Source organism: Anser brachyrhynchus, assembly GCF_964034855.1.
Source record: "Anser brachyrhynchus genome assembly, chromosome: 6".
NCBI lineage: Eukaryota > Metazoa > Chordata > Aves > Anseriformes > Anatidae > Anser > Anser brachyrhynchus.
Window position 1 is genome coordinate 36,446,210 of NC_137700.1, and position 18,209 is coordinate 36,464,418.

Below are 18,209 nucleotides of genomic sequence, written 5' to 3' on the forward strand. Positions count from 1 at the left end.
GGCAGGAAGGAGCTGTGAGGCCGTGGGAATACCTTGAGCTGGCTGAGCAGCCCAGTCCTTCGTCTTATGAAACCGCAGCCCGAGGAGGGATGGCTCTGTGCTGCTTTCCTGCTGCCTCGTTCTTCCTTTCCCCCAACCCACGGGCCCCCATCACTACCATGGCTACGTCCAGTCCGGGACGTACATTTTAATCTGCAGTGTGTATACAAAAGAGAACTGGAAGCAGTGGCTGTCTGAGACCCACCTGACCTTTGGACGTACAGCAAGCTTCCTGTTCCAGGGCTGCCGGCTCTTTAATCTCCAAGTCCTTAAAAATACAAGTGAGCCTATGTGAAAAAATGCTTTGTAATGGGAACTCCTGGAACAACTTCCCTCTCTCGCCCTCTCACTGAGCCATAGAAAACAGTAAATATCTCTCCCAAGAGTCCTTTCTTACAATAGAAAAATGGCAGGCCAGATTGAAGTTTCATTTCCCAGCCTCAGACTCAGCAGCGGACAGCACAAAAGCTAGAGAATAAAAAAGCAAGGGGAAAAAATGCTCTTGTTCATTCAGAGTGAGAGAGATTTTTGGTGGGGAGCGAGCTTCTTGGGACAGCAGAGCAAGCCACACTTGGGAACTGGGTTTCTCTTTTTGCAGGAGGAAGTGGTCTTGGACTATATACTTGACAGCAAATTAGCACTGACATTTGACTTGTTTTGATCTGAGCTATTTACAGTGGCTTTATCTGTGTATTTCTGACATGCTGTGAAGATTCCCATTGCCAGATGCCTCGCGATGGCTGTAGGATGCAGCGCATTCCTCAGCCATTACTCAGGGGTCATAAACCTCACATTATTTGTGGGGAGGAGGGAACAGGGAAAAACGGTCTAACAATTAAAAATGAAAAAACAAAAAGAAAAAGAGAAACCTGGGACTTAGATTTCACTGGGCTTGTACATTTAACTGGAAAGAAATTAAAAAATGCAATTAGGGTGGCTGCCACTGTCACTCTGTGGAGCTGGTGACTGGACCAGAGCCTTGCGTACTTGCTCTGTGCACAGGAGACGTTCATGGAGATGAAATTCCCAACCACTGTGGACTGAGGCAGATTGAAACACAGCAACTGCTCCCTCACCCTGCTGGGTCCAAGGCCCCCCTGGGAGCTGCTGCTCAGGACCTCCAGACCATGCTGGCTGGAGGCATTCTGGGGCTAGCACCAGACGGTAACTCTTGCTCTGTTGCTACAAGGAGGGAGCTGAGACCTGGGAAGTGGACTTTTCATAACTAAATGAGACATTCAAAAGGAGGACTTTCTTTCTTTTCTAGGTGCCTGGGGCTGCAGGGTGGCAGGCAGGGAATGGGGTCCTGCCCTGCCGAGCAGTGAGGGAAACATCTCCTGGTTGTCAGGTACAGAAGAGAAGACGGGGAACGTTTTACCTGCAGGGCACAAATCCTGATGCTGCAGGGGCTTTCTGTAGGCTCAAGGATGCTGTGCAGGATGAAATTCTTCACTCAGAGGGTGGTGAGGCCTGGCACAGGCTGCCCAGAGAAGCTGTGGATGCCCCATCCCTGGAAGTGTTCAAGACTAGGCTGATGGGGTTTTGAGCAACCTTGTCTGGTGGGAGGTGCCGCTGCCCATGGCAGGGGTTGGAGATAGATGATCTTTAAGGCCCCTTCCAACCCAAGCCATTCTGTGATTCTGTGACACGTGCTGTACCATTTCTGCCCTTGAACAGAGAGCTGCGGCTCAGATGATCAATGGCCTGAAGCACAATTCTTTCACACCCCCTCTGAACTTCTTTTAGGATTGATCTCCAGTGGTTTCACTTCAAAGAGTAACACCACAACATACCCCCCCTCCCCTTTAACGTTAAGCCCCAAAGCCAGGCTCCAGTGCAACTGCAGGAGGCTCGAATTAATTCAGTGATGTTCAGGAGGCCATCTATTTACAGCGCAGTGCACGCATAGCACCCTTTCCAGGGGCTACCTACACGCCAAGTCTCTGGACATTTCTCTCTTCTTAGGCAATGATGGGAATCGCTACAGGTCCTTCTGAGATGCGGTGTGTTCTGCCCTGCTGCTGCTGTGGTCTGCTGCAGACCTGGGCGTTCAGCACACACATGAAGCCCTGTCTCCTGGAACGGCATCTTCCCCATCTTCTGCACCCAGACCAAGGCTGGGGAGAGTTAAACTCCAGGTAGTTGGGCAAACACTCAACTTAAAATACTAAGACGCAGAAATACCCTGTCAGGGATGAAAATTTTAGCTGAACTCACAAGGACAGAGAAAGGAAATTATTTAGATCATGAAGGCAATGCAGCAGGATGACCTATCTGACCCTGTTGATATCTTGGGTCCTTTTAAACCACAAACTAACCGCACAAAATTAAGACTCCTATGCGGTTTGTATAAGTAGATATTTTACTGACAGGAAACTTCTTGTCATTTCTCAAGTCTTGTGAGAATTTTACTGAAGCCACGCCATTTTTTCATCTGTCTTGGTCTGGTCAATGATGTCTCGCCTCTCTCTGCGCATCTTGTTCTGTAAGAAGACTTTGATACAAGTCTGCAAGGTGAAAAAAAGCAACGAAACAAATAAATGAGGCTACATGAATCCAGCAATTAAGAATAAAGCTCCAAACTTTATTCATTGACTTGAGTATAACAGTGATGCAGATTACAGTGGCACAGGAGTGCAGTATGTGCTGTTTGCAGTATGACAGTGGAAACACTAATTGTACAGAACAGCAACCCAGCTCAACTTTTCATTATGCATACAAGCAGACTTACTGTACAGACAAGACATTGATTCACTTTTACAGAGAGACTTAAGAGCTGTCTCACAGATGAATGGGAAACACAGGGACACCTCCCCGAAACGCTGGTTTGTAATGTGTGGAGGGAGGAGAAAAGAAAAATAAAACAATAAAAATCCTATTGCCAAAATCTACCGACTTAAAGGAAAATATACCTTTGAAAAACTAGTTTCAGTTTCCAAAGCTTAAAAAAATGTCCCCAGCTGTAAGGCCCCCTCGCAGGAAGAGCTGTCAGCAACGACCAGGTGGCACTGCTGGGACAAGACGGATCCAGCAGGGACACACAGAGCTGGCTGCTGCGGGCGTGCACAGCAGTCAGACGCTTTCCTGGTCCTGCCAGATGAGAAAGAACCCGCTCCCAAGCGTGTGGATGGCAGTGAGAGGCCCCACTGGTGTCAGTGGTTTTGCATCTGGGGGTAGTGCTTTCTGCAGGGTGTCCAGTGGGACCTGTCAGCGCCCAAGGGAGCCAGACTCAGCCTGGTAAGGCACCGCTGGGATTCGCGCAGCTGCTTCTGCAAGCCTTTAACACCTCATCTCCTAATGCCTAGGAGCAAGGTCCCGTGGCCTCAGCTTTGCAAGTCCTAGGAGCAACACCCGTATTAACTATAGTGATTTCTGGCCAAGCAGATAACTGCTTGCCTTCAGTCATCTCTTTTTACCTCAAAAGAAAGACCACAGCACACGTGGAAGTATTACCTCTTCATACGGACAAGCATTTTTTAGGAAATCATTAGCAGAAATCTATTTCCCTGTTAAAAGCTCTTTGGGCAACAGATAATTTATTTTGCATACAGGCAAACAACATTAATGGCCAATTACATTCCCACTTCCTGCACTGATGCTCACATTAAAATTAATAACACTCACTCCCTCCATGCCAAATGCCAGCATCACACAGCTCCTGCCAGCACAATTGTCTGACTAAAAATTCAGTATCTTTTTTTTTAGTGATGGATTTTTTTGTCCTGCACTTTATTAAGCACTAAATAGGTGTGTGGGAGAAAACAGGCAGCAACACTCACCAGCCAGAGCAGTCCTGCAACCCGCAGCGATGAGGGTGTTCCTACACTAGAAGATAAAGTTCTGCCATCACAGTGGTCAGTCACTCTCTCCAGCTCTTAATTACAGAGCAATGGGGTAAAAACATACCACATATTGTCGGGATCACTTCCTCCATATGTCTACCCTGAAGAATATGGACTCCAGAAGATGTGTGGGCAGGGCCACAATGTTTGGCAAAGGCCTGGGCCGTGCCCTGAATGTGAAAGGGGGCTGCGGGATCAAGCCCCAAGTGTCTTTGCTATGGAAAATGGATTGGCATTTCACAACAGATCAGTTGATTTTATTGCTTCCTGTACATGCTTTGTTCATCATCATTATCATCGACTTTTTTAGCACCACAGGTAATTTCCAGGATGCTGACGTCCTCCTCTACAGATAAATTCAGAAGAAAAGCAATGAAATGTGGAGTGGGAGAAAGGCTGATTTCCATTTAGTCTGTATCTACAAGGCTATGGCCCAAACGGGCCAGGATCTCCTAACTGCTGCTAAGTCAGGAACAGCCAAGGTAAGTCACTCCACGCTGAGTTTGGAGGATGTTCTTATATTCTTACTGTTCTGGGGATCCACTTTTTCCATCACTTGTTGTAATAGCTTCAGAACATTAACTTCGGCATAGACACTCATAATCTACAGGTGCTCCAAACTTGATTTCCCCAAAGTCTGAAAGAAGTAGCACAAGCTGGCATGCATTTTCTTCTAAAATTGCTAAATATCACGCTGGCAAACCCTGTAGAAAGCAAGCCTATGCCAGCTGTCCTCCTTCCCAGAACTTAACACTTCTCCATCCGTTGACATTACCTGACATAGCAGAAACACCCCAGCAGCAGCAATGACTTACAGAAAGGGACTTCACTTCAAAATGTGTCTAACTTCAGAGTAACACTCACAGAAGAGACCCCTAGTGACCTTCCCCGAAAAGCAGGGTGTCTGAACTGTGTGGCTGAGAAAGGATTTCCACATTGTGACAGGGGAAGGGCAGTGAGCACTGCAGTGCTGGCCCCACAGAGACCTGGGACCATTCAGTTTGGTAAGACCAGATGACCCCGTCTTGACAGAAGTAAAAGCATTACCAGAGCCACCAAGCTACCTCGTCCCAAATGCAGCTGTAAGAAACTTACTGTTTTTCTAGTCTAACCTTTCACAGCACACTGCAGCTATGTGCACAAACCATACTGAATGAAAGGCTACCAATCAAACTGAAAAAAAAAGAGTATGTTTCTGAGACTCACGCCACTAAAACCTGTGTTAAATGACACCAGCATGAAATGGTAACAAACAATAATAATAAAAAAAGCATGAAATTCTGAGAGCAAGCTTCACAAGAACTTACTCTTCCAGCTGTACAGAAAGTTTGTCAAGTTTGGGATAGGACACTGGCAGAGTTGAGATGCTACACTCAGCTTCCAAACTGAGGCCACAACAGATCAATCACTTCACTGAGAAAGAGTGGACAGTTTAGTAATTTCCAAATCTATTTTTCAAGTTGGCTTCATTTTACTACCTTCAGGGAAGATGAAAAACATATTTATTTCAACACACTTATTTCCACTTCTGACTGTCAGCAGGCTGGAGCTTACGCCAAGTGAAGGCGAGGGCATCCAGGTTACAGGCAGCTGTTCCCACTGTACTGCAGAACAGCTCTCTTGTTCTCAATGGAAATTATCAGACCGGGATCTGGAGAAACCACAAAACCCAGCAGGTCAAATCTCTGGATTCCCCATTAATATGAAGACTGCTGCACAAGGTCTTTCTCTTCCATCTAAGCACTGCCAGGAATGGGCACTGCAAATGTTCACATAAGCCTGAAAACGCCTTTTAAATGATACCACACGTGGCCAGCCTGGCACTTCCACAAAGTGGGACGGTTACCTTGTATTTTGCACACTTGCTGGATCTCAGAAGCAGGTACCCAGGAGCCCTGCAGATACGAGCACATATGCAAGTGACATCCTTCATAACTACTGCTCTTTTCAACACAATGTAGCGTTTGGAAATTCCAGGCTAACTACTCACAGAGCATCTCAACTCCGTAAGGGAAGCGTGTGCTACATGTACATGTGTTTTTGACAACCTGCACGTGTCTATGATCCCGTTCTGCACACCTGTATGGTTTTGCAATTCCACCCCACGTGCCTGTTTTGACAGGTCTTTGTTCTTACTTCATTCTTAAAGCAGAAAGGGGAAAAATGAGACAAAAGCAATCAGGTTTCAGTCCTCTTGGCAGTGACGTTGTTGACAGCACTGAGTTTGATGGGACTTCATCAGAAGCTCAAATGCTTTGCACGAGGCAGAGGAACTTGAGCATGTACTTAAGGAATATTCTTAGACATGCTTAAGTATTTACTGAATAATTTAGAGTCTTATTACAAAGCTTTGACTCTCTGTTACATTACAATATTCAAATTTATCGGCCACATGGGACTATTGAGAGGGGAATTACAAAGAACTGCCCAACAGCACAGAGCTGCCCAACAAACAATACGCTACTGGATCGATACTAGGAAAATGATTCACTGCTTACACAGAAAACTCTCCCTGGAGCTGCCTTTCCATTTTTATGAGGTGGGAAGACCAGATGAAAGAAAATATTGCAGTGACAATTGCTAACAGCCCACTGCAGAAACCACCCACCCATCCCATGGCCGGCTGCAGCCTGCTCTTTGGGGCCAAGGGATCTTGGGGTGGTTCTGCTTCTGGATGGGTGGGATATTAAGAGGAATTAATCCTTCATGTCCTCAATCAGAAATAAAGCAGTAGTAAGTTCAGTGTAGAGAGCTCTGAACTTACTGACTATGCTCCACACCGGCACCAGCCCAAAAATCCAGTTAAAGATTAATTGCGTCTGCTGCATCTGAGCTGGCTTCTCCTCATTCCTTCCCAAGCTGCAATTGCAGCTTTAAATTCTCCGTTGATGAGGCAGACACAAATTGTCTTGTCATTTCTCAAAGGCTGAGGAACTGTCTTTGCTTGGTTGTTTTTTTTTGAGAGGAGGGAGAAGAGAGAATAGAAGACAAGACAACCCAGCTTAACCATCTCTGAACTGACCGGGTAGCATATTTACATACCTTGTGAGCAGTTCAATAGTAGTTTAAAGATGGGAACAGAAAAATGCAGACTGGCAGCTCACATCCCTGAGAGCAGACTTCACACCAAAAAGGTTTATTGTCAAGGTGACTTGGGCTAAGAGACCCGTAATGCCTACTGCGTTTGAGCAGCAGCATCATGGCATCACCAATGTGGGCTGACAAAATTTGGAGAATTTAATACTTTAAATGATTAAAACCCAAATGTTCATCTCGGAGTTAAGCCACACCTTCGCAGGTAACATACGCTGAATTTCTGAGACTAGTGTTCATGAAACGTGTGACTGTGAGACACTGCTGTCCTTTCATTGCCTGGCTGCGGTTTCAGCTGCCACTCAGAAATGCATCTCAACCTGCCAGTGCCCCTGGCATTCCCACTTGCTTCCCAGCGTTCTTCTAAAGCCATTTCAGATGCTTGTTCTGAAAAATGAAGTAAAACATGTTGAACTGAGCCTTGCTGCAATCTCAGTGAGGTCCAGAGAGCTACCTCGCAGCTAACCGCGTGTCACGGTGTTCTCTGAGGGCTTGGGTTCAGCAGGGACTGTGAGGCAGCTCTGCACAGGAGCACGTTCTCCAGCTTGTCCCTTGGGCTCACCCTTCCCTTAGCCCTAGAGCATGGAGCAGGTGCTGACCCTTTGCATCTGCCTCTCAAACACTGAATCTTCAGCTCGGGTTGGATCAAAGGAACCACGGTGATCTGCTGTAACAGGACTTCCTAAACCAGCACAGAAGAGGCAGGGTTTGGGCTGTCCCACGCGTTTCATGGTGAAATGCCGCACGGCGAGACACAGAACTCAGCACAGTGATATCAAATCTCACAGCTACGTGGGACTGTTTCCCCTTCCTGACTTCCAGACTTTTAACACCAATGTCTCGTAACAGAAAATACAAAGGTTCTGATGTCTCCAGTGCCAAAAGTTTCTGCATTAAAAATGAAACCTTGATATTCTTTGACAGACACAGAACCTGAACGTCCCTCTCCGATACCAGGAGACGGGCTCATTAGTGCAGTATGCATTGGCAGTTAAGCACCGAGGAAGAAAAAAAGCTGACCTTGCAGCCACAATGGATGTATTCAATTACTTTGGTGCTTGTGTCCATCTCTTTAAGGACCTGCCCAGAAGCAGTTAAGGTATATATAGGCAGTTTTGTTTTTTTTTTTTTCAAGCTGCAGCATAGTGGAAGAAGACTGAAAGCAAGAGGAGTTCAATGCAGCTCAGAAACCATCTTGCATGATTTCTCTGTCTCCACAAACCAAGTCAGGCACAAAGGGAAATAAATATAACCAAGGCTGGAGCTCTGAAGCTTCAAGAGGAAAAAAAGAAAAAAAAAAGAAAAAAAAAAGAGCCTGTGCCCTCTTTTCCAAGCACAAGTGAAAAACTACATTAACTAAAAAGAAAGTGCTTGGCCCCATGCACTGTGCCATATTGACAACAGCAACTGCAATTTAATCAAAAAGCCTCTATTGGCAGAGCATGGTACCACCTTGGTGGTACCTTTTAGTTCATAAACATTCCTCCCCCAAGAGGGATGAAACTGTGTGTTGGCTTGCAGAGAACCGTCTTCCCTGCTGATGTAAAATCCTACAGCTCCACAGCAATCTGAGGAGCTGTACTAGTAATGACCAGCAGGGAGTCTGTCCCGAAATCTCTGGGTGTGAACCAGGGCACACTTAAAAAAGCATTTTCTCACTCTATCACTCCCACCCCCATCCACTCATCTCCTGGACTAAATTACAAGAAAACTGACTCTTCTCCATCATTCCCATTACTTAAGTGATCTTAAATTATTTGACTGGTTAAGCTCCAGCCTTATTAATTCAAGCAGAAAGTGTGGAAGAGGGAAGACTGGCAACAGACACAGCAATTCACTTTCTATATATCCTAGCAAATATATACAGGTACATGGAGTCCGCTTTCCAAGAATTCAACTGGGATGCACTGCAAACGAGCAGAGCGCCCACCTTTGCAGACTGTGTCACACAAAGATGCCATTTCAAAAGACTGCCAACTAAGAAACAGTTGTGTGAAAGACAACGTGACCATATGGGTGTGTTACAAAGGGCTTCTCCTTCACTACAGAGTATCTATCTATCTTTCTCTCCATATATATACACATATATACACATACATACACACAGATGGATAGATATAAATACATGTGCGCACACACGCAAACACACTTACATATATATATATTTATATATATATATATATTTCTTTTCCAGTTCTTGGAGTGGTTACAACTACTTTAGTCTACAAGGCATCCTAAGGGCACTTCCTGGCTCTAGCAATAAAGTCCATCATGTTATGGAGAGAAGTAAAGGGAGTATCACTGAGGGAGAAGAACAGTTTCCTATCTTGTATGATATCATGTAAAAGGTCGACACCTCTGAAAATCATCTTTGTTGTTTCTGAGCTCAGATATTTCCTTCCCTATGTTCCAGGAGGGCAAGTGTTCGTCTTGTTCAACTGCTGTGTGCAGAGGTGCCTCTATGCGATTTTCCTTTTTTTGGTGGGTAGGTAGTTGCTGCCAAATAGTTTGGACTGTATGATACAATATCCTATGTACCATTTTTAAGTTGGTTTCTTTAAAGGGAGATTAAAAGAGTTTTGCTTTTTTCTTCATGTCGTTGCGTCTCCAGAGAGGTAACTTGTCAAACTCCTGTATCGTCATGCCAAATATTTCTTGAAAAACTTCAGGTGCTAAGTGACGCTTTAAAAAAAAAAAAAAAAAAAAAAAAAAGGAGAGAACAGGCAATGGTCAGTCAGTCAAAGCCAAAGAGATGCAATAGGAGACAGGAGTGCCTTAAGGATTTCATGTCACTCTAAGAGCCACTGCAGCATCTAGTGATTGAAGTTTGATGAACTAACAATCCCTTGGCAATATCCAAGTCCTTATGAACCTGCATTCTCAACGCACCAATAAAATTTTGCCATTTATTACCTCTGAGAAGTCTAAAAAGGAGATCAGGACAATTATTTCAGTTGCTGAATAAGAAAGACAGAAACACATTTTATCTGCAGTCATCCACCAAGTAGCGACAAGTAGATCTTAGAACAGAAAAAAGCTCTTGCATGCCCTTGTTGTGGGCTTTAGGCAGTCATCCCCACCCACACACTGAAGTTTAAACAGACACTGGGTTTCAGGAGAGCTTTGCAGAAGGGCTGCAGGTTAGACACGCTTTACTGCAAGTTTTGAAAAGCAAGAAGCCAGCCTAACTGTCCACCACATTTCTCTGCAGCAAATGAAACACACTTTGGTGTTGTCCTGTGCATTAGTTACATCTCTTGTTCCACTGCTCTAGAGTGCATTGGACAGGGAAAGTCCCTCCCTGCAGTGCTAATGTAACGCCACCTTGCATTTTGATTAGTGATCCCATTATCTACTTGTCTAAAAATGTACATAAACAGGCACATACCTGAATTTTTGTGGCCGCTTTCACTCACCTCCACGAGATTAATTAACTACAAGTTACTTAAACATCGTTAGGCAAGGAATTCCACTGAACTACTTAAGTCTTACTAACCCACAAATTGGTTGACCACTTCTATTTGTTAGTAGAGATTTAAATCCTCGCATTTTTGCATATCGGCCAGTCTAACTCACAGGACTTACTGATGAATCGAAGCAAGTCAGACTTTGGATCCCCAAGGACGGCTGGTACTGACTCTTAGCTAGAAAGTGATCCAAGCCTGCACAAAGCATTGCTCCATTCCAGCATGGGTTCTATGACTACAAAATGCTTAACCAATGTTGGCCTTTTTACCAATTTGCAAGTATGAAAATAATTGCTTTAAAAAATAAGGTGGTTGTGAACAGCTCTGTCCAGGAACAAGGAGACACAGGCATTGCTGGTCAGAGATGCGGGACTCCTTGCCTGGCACCATTTGCAGAGAAGCTGTTGCTTCCTCCCTGTCTGACTCCTTCTTCCCTGCTTAGTGCTGAGAAATCTTTCCAGTCTAACAAGGACCCACACATCAATGTTAGAGCTTTCAAGTGTGCAACAACAACCAACTTGAGCAGGAAAGCGCGTTTAGGAACTTGCTTCTCTTACCTCCAGCCTGGTTCTGTCTACATCTTTTAGTATTTTATTTCGCCCTCTGTTGGTCACCATGAGCATTTCATATGGAAAAATCTGTTAACAATGTATAAAAATGGGAAAAAGAGATGTATTTACATTCGAAAACAGAAAGAACACAACGTGTCTCATTTTCATAACCACACAAACATTTGTTTTCTTTTTCAACGGAAATTGCAGCATTTCATTTTTAAAGATGCATGAAAGGCCAGTCTGGATAGAGCAAGAACTTAATACCAAACTGCCTCATACTTCAGAGGCAATCTGTCCTTGTCCACACCAATAATTTTTATGGTGCATCAGTTGGCTTTGGTAACACAGAGTCCTCTCTAGTCAATATACTTTCTCACCTAGCAATGTATAATTTTTAGAGTTTATTAAGGTAAGTATATTTGGCACTCCTTGGTCTGGCTGATGGTTGCCAAAGTGTGGACAGCTCTAAGGAAACAGACAGAGGACTTTTAAAAGATGAACCACATGAGAGAGCATCTGAAAAAGCAGCAACTCTGAATAAGCAAGACATTCATTAGTGGGGGCCACTGCAATCAACAAAATTCATCACGATTTTCTTTGCCTATTTGGATAGTTAGAGAAATGAACAACTGCCTTCTGTGGTTGCTGGCTGTGCCACACATGCATGGATTAAAGGAGATGCTTTTGTAGACATACTTATCTTGCACACCTTCATCTCCTTCAGAAGAGTGTGTCCAGCACATCTCCCGTTACATTTCTCCTGATTTCCCTTTGCATTGCAAAGAATATCCAGAACTCACACAAATCAGTTGCTGCCCAGTAATTCCTGAATGCATAAATTATTCATTTTTTCTTTTACATGTATAGGTTCTTTATTTGAAGTAAAAATATTTACTGTCAGTGGGTCCCAAATCAGTCTGACCCAACAGAAACTACATTCCTTAGAAAGGATTTCAGAAAACCCTGTGCCTTAAAATCAGTTTCTGGAATCATCTCATTTCAGTCTTTCATGTACACTTCCACATACATTTAGAATGACATTGGAGAGCTCATGTTTTGCCTGACAGAGCCTCCCTATAGCCCTTCTCATTGCATATTGCTGTAATGTAGGATAACAGCATTCCCAATGAGGTCCTCATCCAATCCCCACTGAAACCAGTGAAGTTCTTCCACAGACTTCAGTAGGAATTGGCTTTTACTGCTATTTTTACTGCTGGTCTTGTTCTACTGATTCAGATACTTGCTCCCTGAGTGAAACCACCAAAACTCTCTTAGGAGAAGCAGCTGTGCTATCATCAAACACCACTAATTCAATTATTTTAACAGAAGAAATTCAACCAAATCAGCTTTTGTGCAGTACTAAGCAATTAAGTTCATTCCGTTGTAAACAATTATCCCAATGAACTTTGCAGAAATATAATAAATAAGATTCAGGCATTGATGAACACACCACTGAGTTTATTGTAAGTAATAATAATTTAAGTAATGTGTGCTTACATACCAATTGTAAGATATGATTCTTAGGAGATTCTGACATTGTCACAAATGTACAATGAGACTATACTTTGAATTACATTGCTTACGTTTGATACTGGAAATGATTACCAGATACAGCATGAAAGGAAACTAAAACTTAACTCTTTATAATGTTTAAACAAACAGAGTTTAAGTCAAGGTCTAAGGTCATAAGTACATTTTATATTTAGGAATTCACAACAAGGTATGTTTCAATCCAGGGTGTCAGGATGCACAAATTCTGTCCTTTCCAATGAATCACTTGATAAGATTTGGTCTTTCTAAAGTTTACTGATTTTTACTTCCCAGGAGTTTCATGTTGACTTTGAGTTGGCTTTTTTTCACCCGATCAAGCTTCAATTAGTGTTGGATCATTGACATGAACAGAATTGCTGTCAATTAGCTCCAGGTCTGGCATAACCTTTTCAAACGTCAACAGAAAGTGACCTGTTATCTCACGAAAATTCCCACAAATTTTATCGCTAGTAATATGACAGAATTTGTTACCCAAAACAACTTTCCAAATAACTGGGTGCATCAAGAGAAGTGGTGGCTGTAAGAATTGCTATTGCACTGAAAGAGAAATTATTTGGAATAAAAAGCAGTATCTCAGAAGTCAGGGATGTCCCCAGGGTCTTATTTATATAATATATAAAAACACTCGTTAATGTACATTGCACTAGAGTCTCAGCTTATAAAGCTAAAGTTATTGCCTTGTACAATTTGTCTAGAGGTCACTTGGAAGCACAAGTAGTAATCTGGTTTGCAAAAAGAGTTCCTCACTTAACTGCATAAATGCTAATCCTTGTAACTTTGGCAAAATCATGATTTTTCAGAAGGTTCACCAGCAACAGAGGCAGTTTCAAGACTTAAAACACAGGCCTGGTTGAAGCCTCTCCATTGTTTATGTTCATTTTTGATTCAGACATCTCTAAACATAGCAGCAAAAGCACTTTAATTTATAACTTAACTCACATTCAGCTGATATTGCCTCTTTTTCCCAGCAAATCTCCTAATATTTTTTTATATAGGGAATTCAACACTATTTAAGGTGTCAGGCTAATGGTGCTGACAGCTGAAGATAGATCCCAAAAGATACATAGATACCTAGCTTCCAATTCAAAACTGAGATCCATGTCTTTTATTGAATCAAGGCAGCCTCAACCACGTGTTGTGAGCCACAGTATTGTGTCACTTTTCAAACTTAACAGATCTGCGACTTTGCAGTCAAGTTTGGTCTACTATTTTGGCTACTGAAAGCTTGACAGAGAACTAGCTTTTGAGCACTTTCAGTATCTTCATTTTGTCTCTGGAGAAGCCTCCTTTACCCAGAAAGGGCACTTTGGCTGCCCTCAGCCTGAGTACTAACACCTAAAACAGGCAAAGTCCAGAACAAAGGGAAAGGTTTAGCACATAAGGAGAAGGGACTGAGGTGAGGCAAAGAAAAACAAGGGGACTAAGACATTTCCTGTATTTTATCTGCATTTCACAGTCAAATCTTCATTGCCTTGAAGAAAAGTGAATAACATCTGCACTTGCCTTTGGCTCCAACATGTTAGGCATAGATACTCCTCTGTCCATTCTCATTCCAGGGACATGACCATCTGGAAGGGACTGCATCAGATACAGGTATACATCAGACACGTAGGTTACACACACAGAGGGTAAAGGCACTCAAGCAGCGGTGAAAACAAAGGTGAATTTGCACTGAGACTTCCTTCGCACCTTAATGCTGACTCTTACCATACAGGACATTGCTCTTTTCTCACTCTTCTGAGGCATCCTTCCACCCCCTCTGCCACCACATTTTCTGTCACTAAGGCTGGCGATAGCTGCCCACTGAGACTAAATACACCACAGCCCGGGTGGACCTGGGGTCTCTGAAAGAGTGGTAAGTCTTTCCCAGCCCCAATGATCAGTTAAGGTTCTTTGGAACAAATACACAGGAGCATTAATTTAGATCCCACCCAACAGCATACATAAGCACTCTTACGCTTCTGGACTGTCCTTTCTGTCATTTACTGTATCAGCCAAGGTATTTTTTTGTCTCTACAATGGAAAATTTTGACTATGAACACAAGTGGGGATAGGGTTCTGGTAAAAGGGTGCTATTTTGACACAGGTACTGTTCCTAATAAAATTACATTTTGAGCATAATACACAAAGAACTCCCTTCTCTTCCCATAATCTTGTTTTCTTTCCAATCATCATGGTTTTGATACAGTAGTAAAAAAATATATCCAAACAATTAAATCCCTTCTTAAATTGTCACTTCATATTGTGATTGTGCTGAGGAGCCAGCCAGACAAACTATTCTGGAAAAAATCCTGCAGATAGGATTTGGGGTAAAAGGGCTGGTTCTTGCAAGTACATATCTTACTAGCTCATCTGTGACAGCAGCACTGTAGAAAGCTATTGATCAGCCATCTTGTCTGGAGAGCAAATTTCAGGGCAAAAATAAGGATTTCAAGGCTCCTGGTATGGAAGAAAATTGCCTCCAGAGGAGAATTTCTACCTGTCTCTGGGGCTGGTATTAGAGAGGCTGGAAATAAATTTGCCCTTAGCCATCCAAAGAGAGCTACAGCAGATAACTTGTATTTCAACAGACAATGGGTTTAACAGAACAAGTCACAGAACTGGTCTGAGCCTTCTTAACCCAGTTCTGGGGAGGTACAAGGAGGAACCTGAGGTTGTGCCTGTTTTTTATTGATAAGAGTCTACATTGGTGATTATGCTTAAACATGCAGGTAAATCAAAGCTAATGTCTTAAGAACCCCTTTCCTGTAGCAGAAATTCAGACTTCAACAAGAAAGTAGATGCTTTTAATTCCGTTGTCAGTTGATTGATGAAAATCCATACTCTACCTGGAAATCTGAAAAGCAAAAGAGAAATTTCATCGGCTGTAGAGTGTGGAAGAGGAGGAATCAGTCACAATTTACCAGATAATCCTAGTGTCTTGTGATCTGCCTGATCTTTTCAAAATCCCACCTGATTCAGCAAACCTCCCTACTTTTAGTCTTAATTTGTGAAGAGTAAAACACTCCAGACACCGCAGACTGCTTCATTTCAAGTGGGATCCTCAGTCAGTAAAATCAAGTCACTTTGGAAATATTGAGACACACAGAACCATAATCAGGTTCTCACCCCCAAGCTCAAACTGTTTCAAAACATTAAGTCTCATAAAGTTCCATAACTTTCATAAATATTAATTGAAAATCTATTAGGCAAGGACTGATATCACATCTATCTTAAAGTCACAATGAAAATTACGAGCAGCAACTGGGATTAGAAGCTATTATCCTTCTTACTTCACTGCGGCACACTCTGTGCAGTGGATGGCAATTTTCAGAAGAGAACATGGTAGCAAAACTCAGTACAAATTCCTATTACAGATTACCTGCTTTCCATGTATACCAGTGCTAAAGCAGTCACTTGGCATAAACAGGGGTCAGATCTACATAGTAGATTTAGCAAAATAAACCCAAACCTTTTAACTCAAATTCTGCAAGTACACATTAACTGTCAAGTTTACCGGAGAAATGTACTCAGCAAATACAATGCTACCACATCCACAACCTTAAAATAAAATAGCAGAAATGATCAAAGATCATAATACACTCCCTGTAAGGAAGAGGCATGTAAAAAGGCCCCTCAGTCTTACCTCTAACACCACCACTCACATCCCCATAACTGTTGTACTGACCAAAATCTGTAGACACCGGCTGTAACAGGAAAAGAGGGACATGCACATAAATTCACAGTTTGTGACCTCACCAGTGTGGTGCTATATGGGGAGTAACAAATTGTTTAAAGCTTATCTTTCCTCAACCTTTATAAGCTTTCTTGCATTACTTTCTTGCATTTTTAACACTGAAGTTTGCGGGGAGGGAAATTAGGTTTTAATTCAGATGTTCTTATAGGAAAGCTTGATCAAACTGAAAATCCACTACATTTAATAGGGAAATAAATACCATAGATGATTAAAGCCACCTTTTGCTTCTCAGAATCACCATCTCCTTACCCTGTGAAGTCCATTTTTTCCATAGCCAGGAAGAGAAGAGGTTTTGGAGGCTGAAGCATGGGCTGTCGAAGGAGGAAGGAAAAAAAAAACATTTTACTGGGAAAATTCCACGAAAACTCAAAACCAAGGACATCTGAGAAATCAACTAGCAGAAAAAAAACAGAAACACTGAATGTACACATAACCAACTGAGATATACTGACTTTAAGAGAGTAACATCTCAGCACCAGACTCATCACAAACTTCCATATGTTCTGCAAGTTAGACGTAGCATTATCATGTCATGGTGCCAGGCTCAAAATCAAAGTGGTCTCCACTGAGCTGAAATTAATGCTCAAGGATTAGACAAGAGAGTAAAACAAATTTTTAGACTTTAGATAGATGAAATATTGTCATGTATCTTTAATAGTTTCTTTAGTTAATGCAGCCCTTTCAGACAAGATTCTTCATATAAAAATGATTTTGATTTTTTTAAATATTTTTGTCACAGAAGGACAGGGGCATGGAACTTGAAGCATTCTTGTTGCCAGCAATAAGCAGCTTTGGGAGAGGTACCATCGACTCCACAAAAGGCAAATGTTGACTGCATTGATTATCACTGTGAAGAGAGATGAACTCATCTCCAATAAAGTAGTTCTCTAACCTGTGCTATCATTAATAAAAAAATCATAAGCTCTGAAGTGACCAGGTAGACTCTGGACCTGTAAACATTACAAGTATTGAGGGAGAGCCACAGACTCTCTCTCCTAAACCATAAATAGAGGCAATGCACTTATACAATAGGGAACATGAAGAAATCTTAGTTTGCTTGGCAGCAGTCATTTTGTCCCATCTTGGCTTGAAGTCTAGCTGCTGTGCTACAACAACCTGTGGATGAAGGGTGAAATAAAACCCCAAAAGCTAATCTCTGGAGCTCTGCGGTAGCCACTAATGTATATCAAAGTGTGCAAAAAGGCCAAAAGCTGATTTTTTTTTTTCTCTGCAACACAATACACCCAATCAAAATGTCAGCCACTACTGAAATACCACCTGTGTTTAGAATATGCAGCTCCATTAGTAAATGTTGCTGACCTTCTGTCCCTGAGAGGAGAAACTAAAGGGTGATTGCAACCACCAATTTAAGCAAAATGTGTTATTGTAATTTAATAATCCAGTTACCAGTATGTGTGTGAGGTAACAGTTACTGAAGCTCGTTCTTTATCTATTTTAGGAAATTTCTCTCCCCAAAATGGCCTCAGAATTCTCAGCCTCGCATTTCTTCTAGTTTAAAAAAAAATGATCAAAAGAACATAACACAACAACAACAACACAAACAATCCCGCAAATACCCAACTATGACTACTGCCCTCACCCGCCACTCTTTTCATGGGAGAATACCACATATCAGGCAGTCTCCCAGTGGTCTCTCTTCTGGGAAACCACTGAATATGTGCCTTTATGGTGTTCATTATTCACTATTCATTGGTAGCTTCAATGCCTACATGAATTACCTGGAGAATCATAACGACTGGCAGAAAGGGATGACCTCTCCTTTTCCATCTCTTCTTTCAGTATCAATTGTCCAAGACCAGAGTTAAGCTAAAAATGGCAATTAAAAAAATACATGAATAAAATAAAGCTAGTTGAGGTATCAAAAATTGCTTACAGAAAGAAAAGGAGCAGTTTTTGTATGGTGTTC

The 18,209-nt window shown here is 42.5% G+C and overlaps 1 protein-coding gene across 11 annotated transcripts in view; it reads right to left on the reverse strand.

The window, feature by feature from the left end:
* Positions 1-2,602: 2,602 nt before the first annotated feature.
* Positions 2,603-18,209, reverse strand: part of ABLIM1 (actin binding LIM protein 1) — a 192,282-nt gene continuing 176,675 nt past the window's right edge. For 8 of the 11 annotated variants that reach the window (XR_013953077.1, XR_013953078.1, XR_013953079.1 and 5 more), the window contains 6 exons: positions 18,022-18,109; positions 16,532-16,593; positions 16,172-16,232; positions 14,050-14,124; positions 10,999-11,079; positions 2,603-9,656 (listed from right to left, as the gene is read on the reverse strand). Coding sequence is in view for 3 of the 11 variants with exons in the window: in XM_080598267.1 (XP_080454393.1) it covers positions 9,543-9,656; positions 10,999-11,079; positions 14,050-14,124; positions 15,375-15,382; positions 16,172-16,232; positions 16,532-16,593; positions 18,022-18,109 (489 nt within the window). In the remaining 8 variants the exon portion in view is untranslated. Of the gene's footprint in view, positions 9,657-10,998; positions 11,080-14,049; positions 15,383-16,171; positions 16,233-16,531; positions 16,594-18,021; positions 18,110-18,209 lie in introns of those variants that run through there. The other 3 variants (XM_080598267.1, XM_080598269.1, XM_080598268.1) reach the window with 3 other exon arrangements.